The sequence below is a fragment of the Myotis daubentonii genome, chromosome 11 (assembly GCF_963259705.1).
Source record: "Myotis daubentonii chromosome 11, mMyoDau2.1, whole genome shotgun sequence".
NCBI classification, from domain to species: domain Eukaryota; kingdom Metazoa; phylum Chordata; class Mammalia; order Chiroptera; family Vespertilionidae; genus Myotis; species Myotis daubentonii.
Window position 1 is genome coordinate 42,917,187 of NC_081850.1, and position 12,034 is coordinate 42,929,220.

At 39.9% G+C, this 12,034-nt stretch overlaps 1 protein-coding gene across 8 annotated transcripts in view; it reads left to right on the forward strand.

The window, feature by feature from the left end:
- PCSK5 (proprotein convertase subtilisin/kexin type 5) overlaps positions 1-12,034 on the forward strand; it is a 416,215-nt gene that overhangs the window by 109,800 nt on the left and 294,381 nt on the right. For all 8 annotated transcript variants that reach the window (XM_059656934.1, XM_059656933.1, XM_059656935.1 and 5 more), the window contains exons 4-5: positions 4,900-5,043; positions 8,612-8,688. In XM_059656934.1, coding sequence (XP_059512917.1) covers positions 4,900-5,043; positions 8,612-8,688 — 221 coding nt within the window. The remainder of the gene's footprint in view (positions 1-4,899; positions 5,044-8,611; positions 8,689-12,034) is intronic.

Sequence of the window (12,034 nt, forward strand, 5' to 3'; positions counted from 1 at the left end):
TCCGAATTTTACAAGTACATATACACTTTACTAAGTTGACTGGCTTGTTTCTGGATCTGTCTATAAAACTGATTTTTTTAGATATTTAAGTCTGCTTTCTTATTAACACTGTATGGTCAGAGATGCAGTCTTATGAGCTACTGTATTAATAACAATGAACAACAGATGTTTTCAGTGTTAGCAGGCTATTGGCAGCATATAAGTTGCTCAGAACCTGGAGAAGTTTAAAGAGAATAACATTAATTAATAAGACACACACCTATAGGAAGAAAATGATGATGGAAATATAACAAAGGTGTTTATTTGGGGTATAAACTGTTCTTTCATTGAGCAAACACTGTGATATGCTGATGAAGACACAAGAGAAATAGACACACTCAGAGTGGTTTATAAGCAGAATAGCTTATAACCCTGGTGTGGAAAAGGCCCTTTCTAGAACTCACAGAACAGTCTCTCTATAATTTCATTCCTAAAAGGAATACAAGCTTTTATGGATAAGGATGTGGGAGACCTAGGTGGTATCCATTGTTTCTGCAGATCTGTTTTGTGCTGTTTCTCAGTAGTCAGTCATCTCTGCACACACTATCATTGAAATACAGTACATTATTCAGAATTGAAGATGCATACACTTACTATATATATTTATCTTGCACATGCTGTGTACATAGGTGCTTTTTATCAGCATCAAAGATGAGGTAAGTTTCTGACTGGCCCCTTCTGCGAATACCAGTCTATGTGGTATTCCAGAAACTAGTCTTTAGTCCCAGCTCTGGCAGGTCTTCTCAACATGATTGACTGTGTATGAGCCTATCAAGGGTTTTGCCTCTGGGAAATGCTATTATACAGATTCCTGTCAAGTAAATAGAGCACAGTTTAAAAACCATTCAATCAGGCAATTAAGGAAATTATTAATGCATTACCCTCTTTGGTCAGTGTTGACTGGCATCAATATTTTCCATAGTCTTTGCTCCTTGGATAACTTTGGTATATGAAACAACTACATTGAAAACAAGTTTGGAAGCCTAGACCACTTGGAATATGTATTTAGAATCTAAGGTCCATAGTCAGGATTTAGGGTTCTGATCTAAGCATCTTCTGACCTTATTACTCTTTTTGCAAGAAACATCTCAGGCTCTGAGTATTTTCCCCCTTTGACATTTTAACTACTTAACATAATAGATTATCCAAGTGAAAGTATCAATTGAATAGTTCCCTTCCTTCCCCTTCCACCTATACCATGTTGGTGGATGAAAAGAAAAATAATAAAAGGTGGAACAAAAATATTTAATAGTAAAATCAGATTCAACAGGAGCAGAATTGAAGAAAGAAACCTAATTGTTCCACTTTTAACACACGTGTTTTCCATAGACTGCTGGTTTTCTTCAATTTTCATAATTACAATTTCAGGCAGCATCCCTCCTTCCAGAACGGTTATCCCATTTGTGGGTTACCCATTTCCTGTGCATTTCCTTCCTCCGGCCCACCTCTTGGCCACATTAACATTACTGCATGTCAGAAACGATAGCACAGGTGGCCAGAGCAGGTTTGGGAGAAGAAAGAAATGAAATGGAAAATTGTCAAGGTTTCTTTGTGTTAAATTAAAGCATTTGGTGAGGAGAGGCCCAAACTCACTCTCGGCCACAGTGAGACATCTAAGAAACGTAGGCGTTTGGATATTTTTACTATTTCTTTCATGATCATTTCTGTTAACCAAGCACTAGTTGGCTAGGTTTTTCTGATGAGGTTGGAGCAGTTTTGGACTTGGAAATAAAGTTGAGGATATGCTCACATTTTGGGGCATATCAATGCCAATATTTACTGAAAATGTAATCAACCAGCCAATATTTACTGAAATCCTAGTTAGACTTAATTTAATGCATAGTCTTCTAAGGGCTTACAATCAAGACAAAATCCACTCATAATACTCAATAGTCAGCAACAGTTCAGTAGAATTCAATGAGTAGGGGTTGTCTGTGTAGAATAGAGTGCATGTGTGTTTGTGGCCCTACGTTCGGGGAAGGGATGAAATAGATGAACAGGCTGAAGAACGTGAGACAGCTTTATGCGAGGAGGTACTCCTAAGCTGTGCCCCCCAAACTGGGGAGAGGTAGGGAGAGTGGGATTTAGATCAGTGTAGTAGTAGTTGGGGCGGGGGGGGGGGGGAGATAGGAGAAGGGAGAGATAAAGAGAGGCCTTGAGTATCAGACCGAAGTCAAAGTGAGAAAATGGTGCAAATGTTCATAAAATATATAAGCCCCTATTTTCTAGATATTATCTGTAGTAAAAAATGGGTAGACCCTTTGTTAGAATGAATCCTTGAAACTACTCAAGTGTGTTTATAATATTCAACAAAAGGCTATCTCATTTGGAGAATAATAAATTCATGTCGGGGAACATTAGAGGTATCTGTTGCTAGTTAGCATTTGATTTTGAAGGATGAAGTTTGAAAAGAGATGAGCTTCCATTTAGGTTGTACTTCCGATGAAAGCAGAGTCGTGGCTACAACGCCCTGGAAGATCTGACCTTGCTTTGCTTTCTGATTTTGCCATGCCATTCTGTCCCTCCTTCGCTTAAGCTTCGGCAGTACCCCACCTTCTTTCTCTGTCTTCATTGTGCTGACTTGTTTCCCACCATTTGGTCATTGCATTTGCTGTGTCCTCTACAAAGACACTGGTCTCCAGGCCCTTGGGCAGACCAGCTCTCATCAGTTATGTCTCAGCTCACATTTCATTTTCTGAGTCTTGGGGCTTTTTTTGACCATCCCACCTAAGTGGTATACTCAGACCCCTCAGCATTCACTAACCTATCATCCTGTTTAATTTCTTTAAAGCCTAAGGAATGTTCTGAATGGTCTTGTTTATCATCTGTATTATCCCTTTAGAGCAGTGGTTCTCAACCTTGGCTGCACATTAGAATCACCTGGGAATCTTGCTAAAATCCTGATTTCTGGGCCTCATCCTCCGGAAATCCTGTTTCTTTGTTACTAATGATGAGTCCCAGAAATCAGGATTTTAACAAGATTCCCAGGTGATTCTAATGTGCAGCCAAGGTTGAGAACCACTGCTTTAGAGGGATCATTAGGAGAGGGACTCATCTGCCTTGTTCACTGCCGGATCCAGCATGTAGTAGTTGCTCAATAAAGTAGGTGTTCAATGAATCAGTGGCACTCAGGTCTCCATTGTGCATAGCACATACAAAGCTTATGTCCTGAAGTACTGAACTGTTTTAAAGCAGGAAGAAAATAGAGAATAGTGAAAGACCTGGGAGGGCTCATGTCGCTATGGCATTATGTTATAGTACATCTCTTTTTCTTTGTTCCTCTATGGAGTCTTCAGAAGCTGGAAAACAACACCACTCAGAGGGATATTTAAAGAGATGAGCTTTGAAGGGAAAATTATGTGGGTTGGACTAATACTAGTAAATTATATCCAGAAGAGCTGCTGATTAATTCATTTCTCGATATGTGTGTATGTTGTAGCCATTGGGGAACGAAATCATGACACATGATAAGCTAAGGTTCGACGTTTCTACAGCCTGCCCCTAGAAGCCCCCACACACGTTTTCCTTTGTATGTATGTCATGTTGCACTGTTCTTCTTTTCCTCCTCAAAGTAGTGCTACCTGGCTGATGTGGCTCAATTGGAATATCATCCTGTACACTGAAGGGTCTCAGGTTTCATTCCCAGTCAGGGCACATGTCCAGGTTGTGGGTTCCATCCCCGTTCAGAGTGTGTATGGGAGGCAACCAATACATTTTCTCTTTCACATCAATGTTCCTCTCTGTCTCTCTCTCCCTCTCCCTTCCTCTCTTTCTCTAAAATCCATAAGAATGTATCCTCAGGTTAGGATTAAAAAAAAAAAAGTCAAAGTAGTGCTGAATGAGTGTCTACCCAGGGATGGGCAAACTTTTTGACTCGAGGGCCACAATGGGTTCTTAAACTGGACCAGAGGGCCGGAACAAAAGCATGGATGGAGTGTTTGTGTGAACTAATATAAATTCAAAGTAAACATCATTACATAAAAGGGTACGGGTTTTTTTTTTGTTTTTTTTGTTGTTTTAGTTTTATTCATTTCAAACGGGCCAAATCCGGCCCGCGGGCTGTAGTTTGCCCACGGCTGGTCTAACCACTACAAACTATGGTACAATAGTTATTGTTAACTTATTGAAAGAAGATTTTAAAAACTGTTCTCAATTTTCTTGTTCATGGATTTCTCACAGTAGCACACTTCTGGCTGACACTGTACCAAAGCTACCTGAGATGGTGTCCTCATTCATAGCTGGGTTGGCTCGTAGGTGGTTGGAATGATAAAGTATATGTTCTTCAGTTACCTAGTGTGAATTTATAAATGAAATACTATGATGCCTTTTGTGTGTCATTAGTCCACGCTAACAATAAAATGGTACATCCATTATTCTGTTGTAGAAATAGACTTTATTATGTTTTTCCAAAGGATCAATGGTATGAGAACAAGTTAGAGCAGGTGGAAGAGATTTCATTCGCCTTTCCCACATCTGTCCTTCCTGCCTTCACCTATTTTCATGCTAGAGATCCATGTTTCTACTCTAACAGGCAACCCACCAAATTTCTGTTACATTTTTAAAAATTTATCTTTATTGTTGAAAGTATTACAGATGTCCCCTTTTTTCCTCCCATTAACCACTTCCACCCCTCTTTACCCCCCTCCAGGTCTTCCCCTCACTGTTGTCTGTGTCCTTGGGTTATGCATAGAGCATATCAATTCTTTGGTTAATCTCTTCCTGTCCCTCCTCACCCCTTCCCTCAGATTTGTCAGTCTGTTCCATGCTTCCAGGTTGCATTATCTTAACACACAGGTCATTCTCCCCACTCCTTGCTGTTTAGTAATCTGCAATGTCCCATTCTCCCCCTGCCTCCGTTAGCACTGCAGTGACAACACGCACCCCTGCCAGTCGGACATGAACATTGAAGGAGCCTGGAAGAGAGGCTACACGGGAAAGAACGTTGTGGTGACCATCCTGGACGACGGCATTGAGAGGACGCACCCGGATCTGATGCAGAACTATGTGAGTGCTTGCTGCGGTCGGGACGCCTTGCCTCCTTGGAAGCAAGGGAGCTCGTGGTAGGATTATCAAAAAGGGGGGAAGCTCCTGAAAAAATGCAGCAACCAGATCCAGTGGTCTGTGTACTGCTCCTGTCTTGTAAGAGACGCGCTCTCAGAGTCCAGGACCCATGAGATAACACTTTCAACTCCGGCGTGCCTTTGATGTTCTGACAAGAAAACAGCAGGTGATAAGGTAGCAGAAACCCCACCACCAACACCACCTGCTCCACCAACAACCACTTTTCTCAGCTCCGCCACAAAGCCAGGAAGTGCTGCTTTTTTGTTTGTTTGTTTTATGGAGAAAAGTGTACTTAGAACTTTTCTCAAGTTATTCTGTTGGCCTATTTGTCTCCTTTTTAAAAGGACAGTAATGATCAGCCTACCAGTATTCCTTAGGGATCAATGAATTCTTTTTCTTAAGAAGGCACCACAATTCCAGGACTCAGAGAGAACATAAGATGAGCCCAAGGTCATCGAACAAGCAAAAGTGCTGAAACCCAGTACTTTCATTGAAAGCTCATGGTCTTGATACCCACTGCCCACGTAGGGAGTACGGGGCGGTGGGGGGTAACCTGTTCCAGGACACTGGGATCTTCTGCTCCCAGGACCTCCAGGGCCCCTCTACCACCACGATAGTCACTGCCTGGAAATGTGCCAATGGCCCCCTGTCTTCTGCTCTCCAGAATTATCCCTTCCTGGGCTTCTCCTCCCTAAGTTTGGTGAAAAATGCCATCATTATCTGCGAATGTGCCATTCTTTGCTCTAAATTCTGGCTTCCTGACACCTTGGTATTCTCCCTAAAATATTGTGTCACTGAAGTGCCTGCCATGACTCTTTGTTATCTGCAAATACTAGTAACAACTTTGATTCTTGTCACGGCTTCACAGAAACTCCTGGTGAGTCTCACTCACTCCCGTGCCTCCTGACTTCTGCTCTAACTTCTTTTCTGTTGACAACTGTTTCCACCCAGAAACACTGATATCACTATATCCCCACTTAAACGTCAATCACTTTCATGCTTCTCATGAAACCACTGGAGTAGAATTGGCCATATATTCTCTTCAGTGTCTCTCATTTGTTCAATCTCATTTATTTAATGGCACTTAACTTATCTAATTAATTTTCCTTTTGTCCCTCAAACCTGAAAACCCTCCATTTTATGTTTTCAAATAAAGTACTTCCAAGTCACTTCCTTGGCACCTCAGAAACTACGACTGTCTCCAGCAGTCACCCAAGATTCTGACCAATGGGAACCTTCCTTCACACAGAACACCCAGGATCACCTCACACTTCCATCAACTTCAATTACATTTCCTCCCAATATTCTGCCTCACTGCCCTTTTTGTTTAAAAAATTCAGCCAATGCCCTGGCCAGTGTGGTCAGTTGGTTGGAGCATTGGCCCATACACCAAAAGGTAGTGGGTTCGATTTCCAGTCAGGGCACATACCCAGGTTGTGAGTTCGATCCTTGGTCAGGGCGCATTCAGGAGGCAACCAATTGATATTTCTCACATCAATATTTCTCTCTCTCTCTTTTCTCTAAAATAAATTTAATAAAAGGCATATCCTCAGGTCAGGATAAAAAAAATTCAGCTAAGAAACTTCACAAATTAATTTTTGTATTGAAATCCTGAAACAAGTTTTCCCAAATTAGGTGATTTTCTCTAAGGAGAGAAGGAGGGGGAGAGAGAGAGAGAGAGAGAGAGAGAGAGAGAAGAAGGAACTGGAAATTTCTTTAGTTATTATTTGAGCAAAACACTTGAGTAGTTGCTCTCACCCTGCCTCCAAGCACACTCAATTAAACTTGTCTCTATATAGCACAGACTCTTAGAGCTAAAAAGGAGCGCTTCAGTTCAGTCTCTTCATTTGATAGGCTAGGAAATGAGGCCTGACCCTAATGAGTTAACCCAGACTGTATAGAGAACAGAACTGTGGCTATGGACCTCCTAGCAAATAAGTCTGTCTTGTCATATGCAATGCTGTTTTTATGGTATATTCCTGCTCCCCGCTGCATTGGAATGTATCTGACAAAGTACAAGCAGCTTTAACCTAACTGTGATTGCATTCTTTACTATTTTTATTTTCCTCCTTGAAAGAAAATTCCAGAATTTATCTGTGCAATTAGCAGTACTGGCACCCTCTCAGTTCTAATGTCAGAGCTATGATGAGCCAAGAAAAGCACAGTGGGTGGGGTATCGTATGACCTGGGTTCAAGTCTTGGTTCCATAGGCAGTTGGTTTCATGCCTGTGGAACCAGGTTACTTAACCTGTCTGGCCACGTTAGTTAGCCTGTCTTGGCCTCTGTTTCCTTCCAAGTGAAATTAGTAAGTTACACTAGCTACTCTCCCTCATGCTCTATGACAGTGATGGTGAACCTTTTGAGCTTGGAGTGTCAGCATTTTGAAAAACCCTAACTTAACTCTGGTGCCGTGTCACATATAGAAATTTTTTGATATTTGCAACCATAGTAAAACAAAGACTTATATTTTTGATATTTATTTTATATATTCAAATGCCATTTAACAAAGAAAAATCAACTAAAAAAAAATGAGTTCACGTGTCACCTCTGACACGTGTGTCATAGGTTCGCCATCACTGCTCTATGACCACTGAGCAGGGCTACATGTCCCCGTTTATCCAGGAAGCGGGGACTTGGCACCTTTATATGTAATGCATATATTTTGCTTAATTCCCCCAAACATTTCAGAGTCTATGTACCATAAGTTATTTTTAGAAACAGAGCCTTTGATAAAGATAGAAAACAAAAATAAATTTCTGTTCACTAACCAAAACCAGGAATTAACAAAAAGCATCAGAAAATTCAAAGGATCCTAAATTAGTTATATCTAGACTAGAGTGATACAAATTTGCTTCAGAGGTATTTTTGCCTCATTTTGAACCTTGACATATAATAAAACTTTATTGGTTATTTTGATTGGGTTACAAGGCCATTGGATTTTAGTAAAAAGTTTGAATTGTAGATTCTTTTATAGTAGATAAAAACATCTAAAACCAGACAAATATTGCCTAATAGAGATCCTAAAATAACCTGATAAGTTTTTAATACTGATTTTTAATTGACCTGCCAATTATTTGTGAATGATTTTTAACTTAAAAAGTGTTTGAATTATGGTAAGGTATTGATATTCAAGAAATGAAGATAGAGAGTCCATGGAGAATAAACCTCTTTGCTTCTAGATAGTCCAGGAGTACTTCACAGAAAAGGTGGCAATTAAGGACATATTTGAAGAAATTGGGTAAGAAGCCAGATCTTGATCTAAGAGGAAAAGTGCTGGCAAGAATCTACCAGACACATCTTTGGTCTGTGAAGAGTATTTCTTCTCTCTAAGGGGGGAATAAGACGACACTGATTATTACTGAACAAGGCATCCTGACACTAGCAAACCGTAAATGTATTATTTAATCTAATTACTCTCTTGCAGAAATGTGTTTAAGAATGCATGAGCCTGCAGGTTAATGGCTAATTAATGAACATCTGTCTCCTTTCTCTCTCTCCTCTGTGGCCATAGGATGCTCTGGCCAGTTGTGACGTGAATGGGAATGACTTGGACCCAATGCCTCGTTATGATGCAAGCAACGAGAACAAGTAAGGCCCAAGTGAAGGCTGACTAGTGTGTGACTGGCAGGGAGCCTTGCTTTTTGCTTTTGCTGAGAGAAATACTTTACTTGGGACTCCTTGGTAACAGATGATCCCGAATTTGCTCCAGGATAAATAAGTGTCTTTCCACGGATGCTTCTGGGTAATAAAAGGGAGAGGTCCAGATAGTAAGAATCATTGCAGAGAGAAAGAGAGAGAACACTCTAGAATGATTCAATTTCCAGATTTTGAGAGGAGAGCTGGGGAATATTCATAATTATCTTTCAAGTGGTAATTAACCCTGTGACCTCTTTGTTTAGGAGTGGGGTGCTAAAGGGAGAGGCAAGAAAGTATCTCCCAAAAGAGTTGCTTTACTCTGTTAAGTTCAACAAACTTGATTGAATTCTGTGCTTGAGGACTCTTTCCTGTCCTCTTGCTGTCGTGATGGTGTTTTCCACTAATAGACCTAAACACTTAAAGGTTTGCCAGGTGTGGAACACATTACATTTCTTATCTCCACAGTCAAGAGCTTTAGAAACCCATTTAACCACAGTTACACTTTCCAGTTAGCACAGTAGGTTTTATGAAAGCAAATGAAAATGCACATCTCTTTGATAAGGTAGAATATCTTAACATTCTTCAGAAAGTAAATGGAAATGGTATTTGTTGCTTACGATGATATAGGTATTTTAAAGGCTGTAGTTATTTCTATCTCTAGATCACATTAACTTTTTTCCTTTTACTGCAAAGCTCCTCCAGCATAATACTGTGATTCAGATACTATCATTGGAATTCTTATTTACATATTTTAGTTTGGGTTCTGCAGAAGTTTCAAAGAGAGGTGTTGTGCCCATTTATTATGTACTGTTTCCAGCCTGTGTTTTTCCTTAGGGAAAATTTTCTCAGCCAGGATTATTTGATTAAGTCAATAAGTTTAGATAAAACTATCTGACCTAGATAATTGTGACTGTACATGGGATTTTTTTCTTTTTTTCTCTCTCTTTACCATCTACCAAAAGAGTTACTTTGGAAAATATCCTGATTATTAATATTAAAAACTGAGTCAATATTATAGATCACATTTAGTGGTGAAAGCATTAATATGCAAATTGATGTAGATAGAATTTTCTAGAACTTTCTAAAGAGAAAGGGAACTAAACTAAACTGGATAGTTTTCCTTTCAGACCTGGTCATTGCTATCTAGATTACACTGTTTGAAGTTATAGTGAATTTCACACAAAGGATTATAATTTGAGACCCTGAGCTACTGTATTTAACCTAATGTGCAAGTTAGAAGGAAACACAAAAGAAAAACTTGAAGCTTCAATAAAGTCATCACTAATAAATATCAATCTATTCTGCTATAATGCAATATATGCATTCCTAAAAAATACTTGCACTCTGCAAGATCTAAAGCCACAGAGTAATAAGCAAGTGGAGTTGGAGCTCAGCACTCAAAAACTTAATCAGTGACACACACAAAAATGACTCAAAACAACCCCAATTTTATCCATGTAAAGTGGTTAAGAAATATATAAAACTACAATCACTGTGACACTATCTGCATAAAGACCTGAAGCTTGTTGGTGGACGTGTGTGCCCATTAGATCGATTCCGACTCACGTGCCTGCCACTCTGTGTGCAAAAGTCAAAGAATAAGAGGAAGAGAGAAAGATGAGCATTTCTACAAAGGACAGAGACTAGAGAGGACAATCACAAAGTAGGCTTGTGGGAAAGGGGGGCAGAAGCAGAGTGAGGTACACCACCAGTACGGCCTTCGGGAGCCTGGCAGCTGCAAGTTATTGTGAAATGGAAGGAGGGTGATCGGAAATCATGGGAATTATCAGCACGCCTGCGGACACGTGTGGACCACCGTGCTCCTGCGGGGTGTGGCTCTGTGTAGCGTATTCTGTGCTGTTCAGGGCTTAGTGCCACTGGGTGTGTTTTCTACGTCTCCCTAGAGTTTCTGGGGCAAAATTGTGTATCAACAAATGCAAATTTCAAATATGTTCAAACATTCTCTAACATATCAGTCATTGTTGATTGATTGCTTAGATATATCAATCAAAACATTTGTATTTTAAAAACAAAACAAACATTTGTGTTTTCAAGGCAAGCAGTATAGCAGAACTGACCATACTATATCCTTTAGCTAAATTTATCCCATCAACATTTTATATAGAGAAAACAGAAACAGCAAAGTCTAGATCATGTTAATACCCAAAGTGTCAAGGGACAAGAGGGTCTGTTGGTAGAAAATGAAAATGTATTGTGCCCTGTAGTCAGTTCTCTCTGAATCTACATGTGCTGAGTTTTGCATTGAAACTGTCTGTGGTGATAGTGACTGTTCTTCAGCTGGGGGGGGGGGGGGGGTAGAGGGGGCTGTGGTCCTGACCTGTGACTAACTTTGCTGACCACAAAGTCTATATGTAAAGCTAATTCTTTCAGTATTGACTTTGATGTCTCTGTACAGTCTGCCTTTTAAAAACTGTATTCTGTGTGAGGATTCCTTTTCAACTTGGCCACTCCCCAAGACCTTTGTTAAGAAGAATCACAGCCATGCTGCTCACTCTGGGGTATTCTGGTGTGTCCTGTTTTGACCCATTCTAAGCACCGTCCATGGTCCATAGAATGTAGTGTGAATCTGATTTTCAGGGGACATGGGAATTGGTCCAGATGTGTGCTTAGGTTTGTAGTCTCGAGAGAGAAATGTGGCATTTTTCATGGTGCAACACCAGCACTGCCTACCTCTATTGTATGAAAGTCAGCAGTCACCTGGGCTATCAGATGTCCCTTTATCTCCTCTCATAGTGCTGCCTGATTTTTATTTATTTTTTTTGCCAACCGTAAGCATGTAGTCACGCATTTTGGGTTACAATTAAAATATCTTCTCTGTTCATTACACTATAACTATAGATGTGATGGATGGATCTGCCTGTAAGCATAGATTCATAGACAGATAATTCTGTTTGAATAGAGGTCACTTGGTCAGGAAATAAGAGTGGGTTTGTAGTCTAGAAGAGTTGACTTGCCTTGGTTCTCCTTGATTACATTTATAGTCTTTGGACCTAACTACTCTGAACTTCAGTATGTTGTGTGTGTTTTTTAAATCTCTAAAATGGGCATAATACTTCCAAAGAGTAGCAGTGAAGTATGTAAAACACCAAGCATACTGCTGACTATATAACAGGTGCTAGATAATTATAGCTTTTATTATAATGATGTGTTTTATTCCTTTATCCAGTTCTTGGTAAATAATGGGTTACAATGATAATTATCTCAAAATAAATATGCATATGGGCATTTAAAATTTAAACTATGACTTGGAGGTCTTCATTTCCAAGGTTAGGGGTTT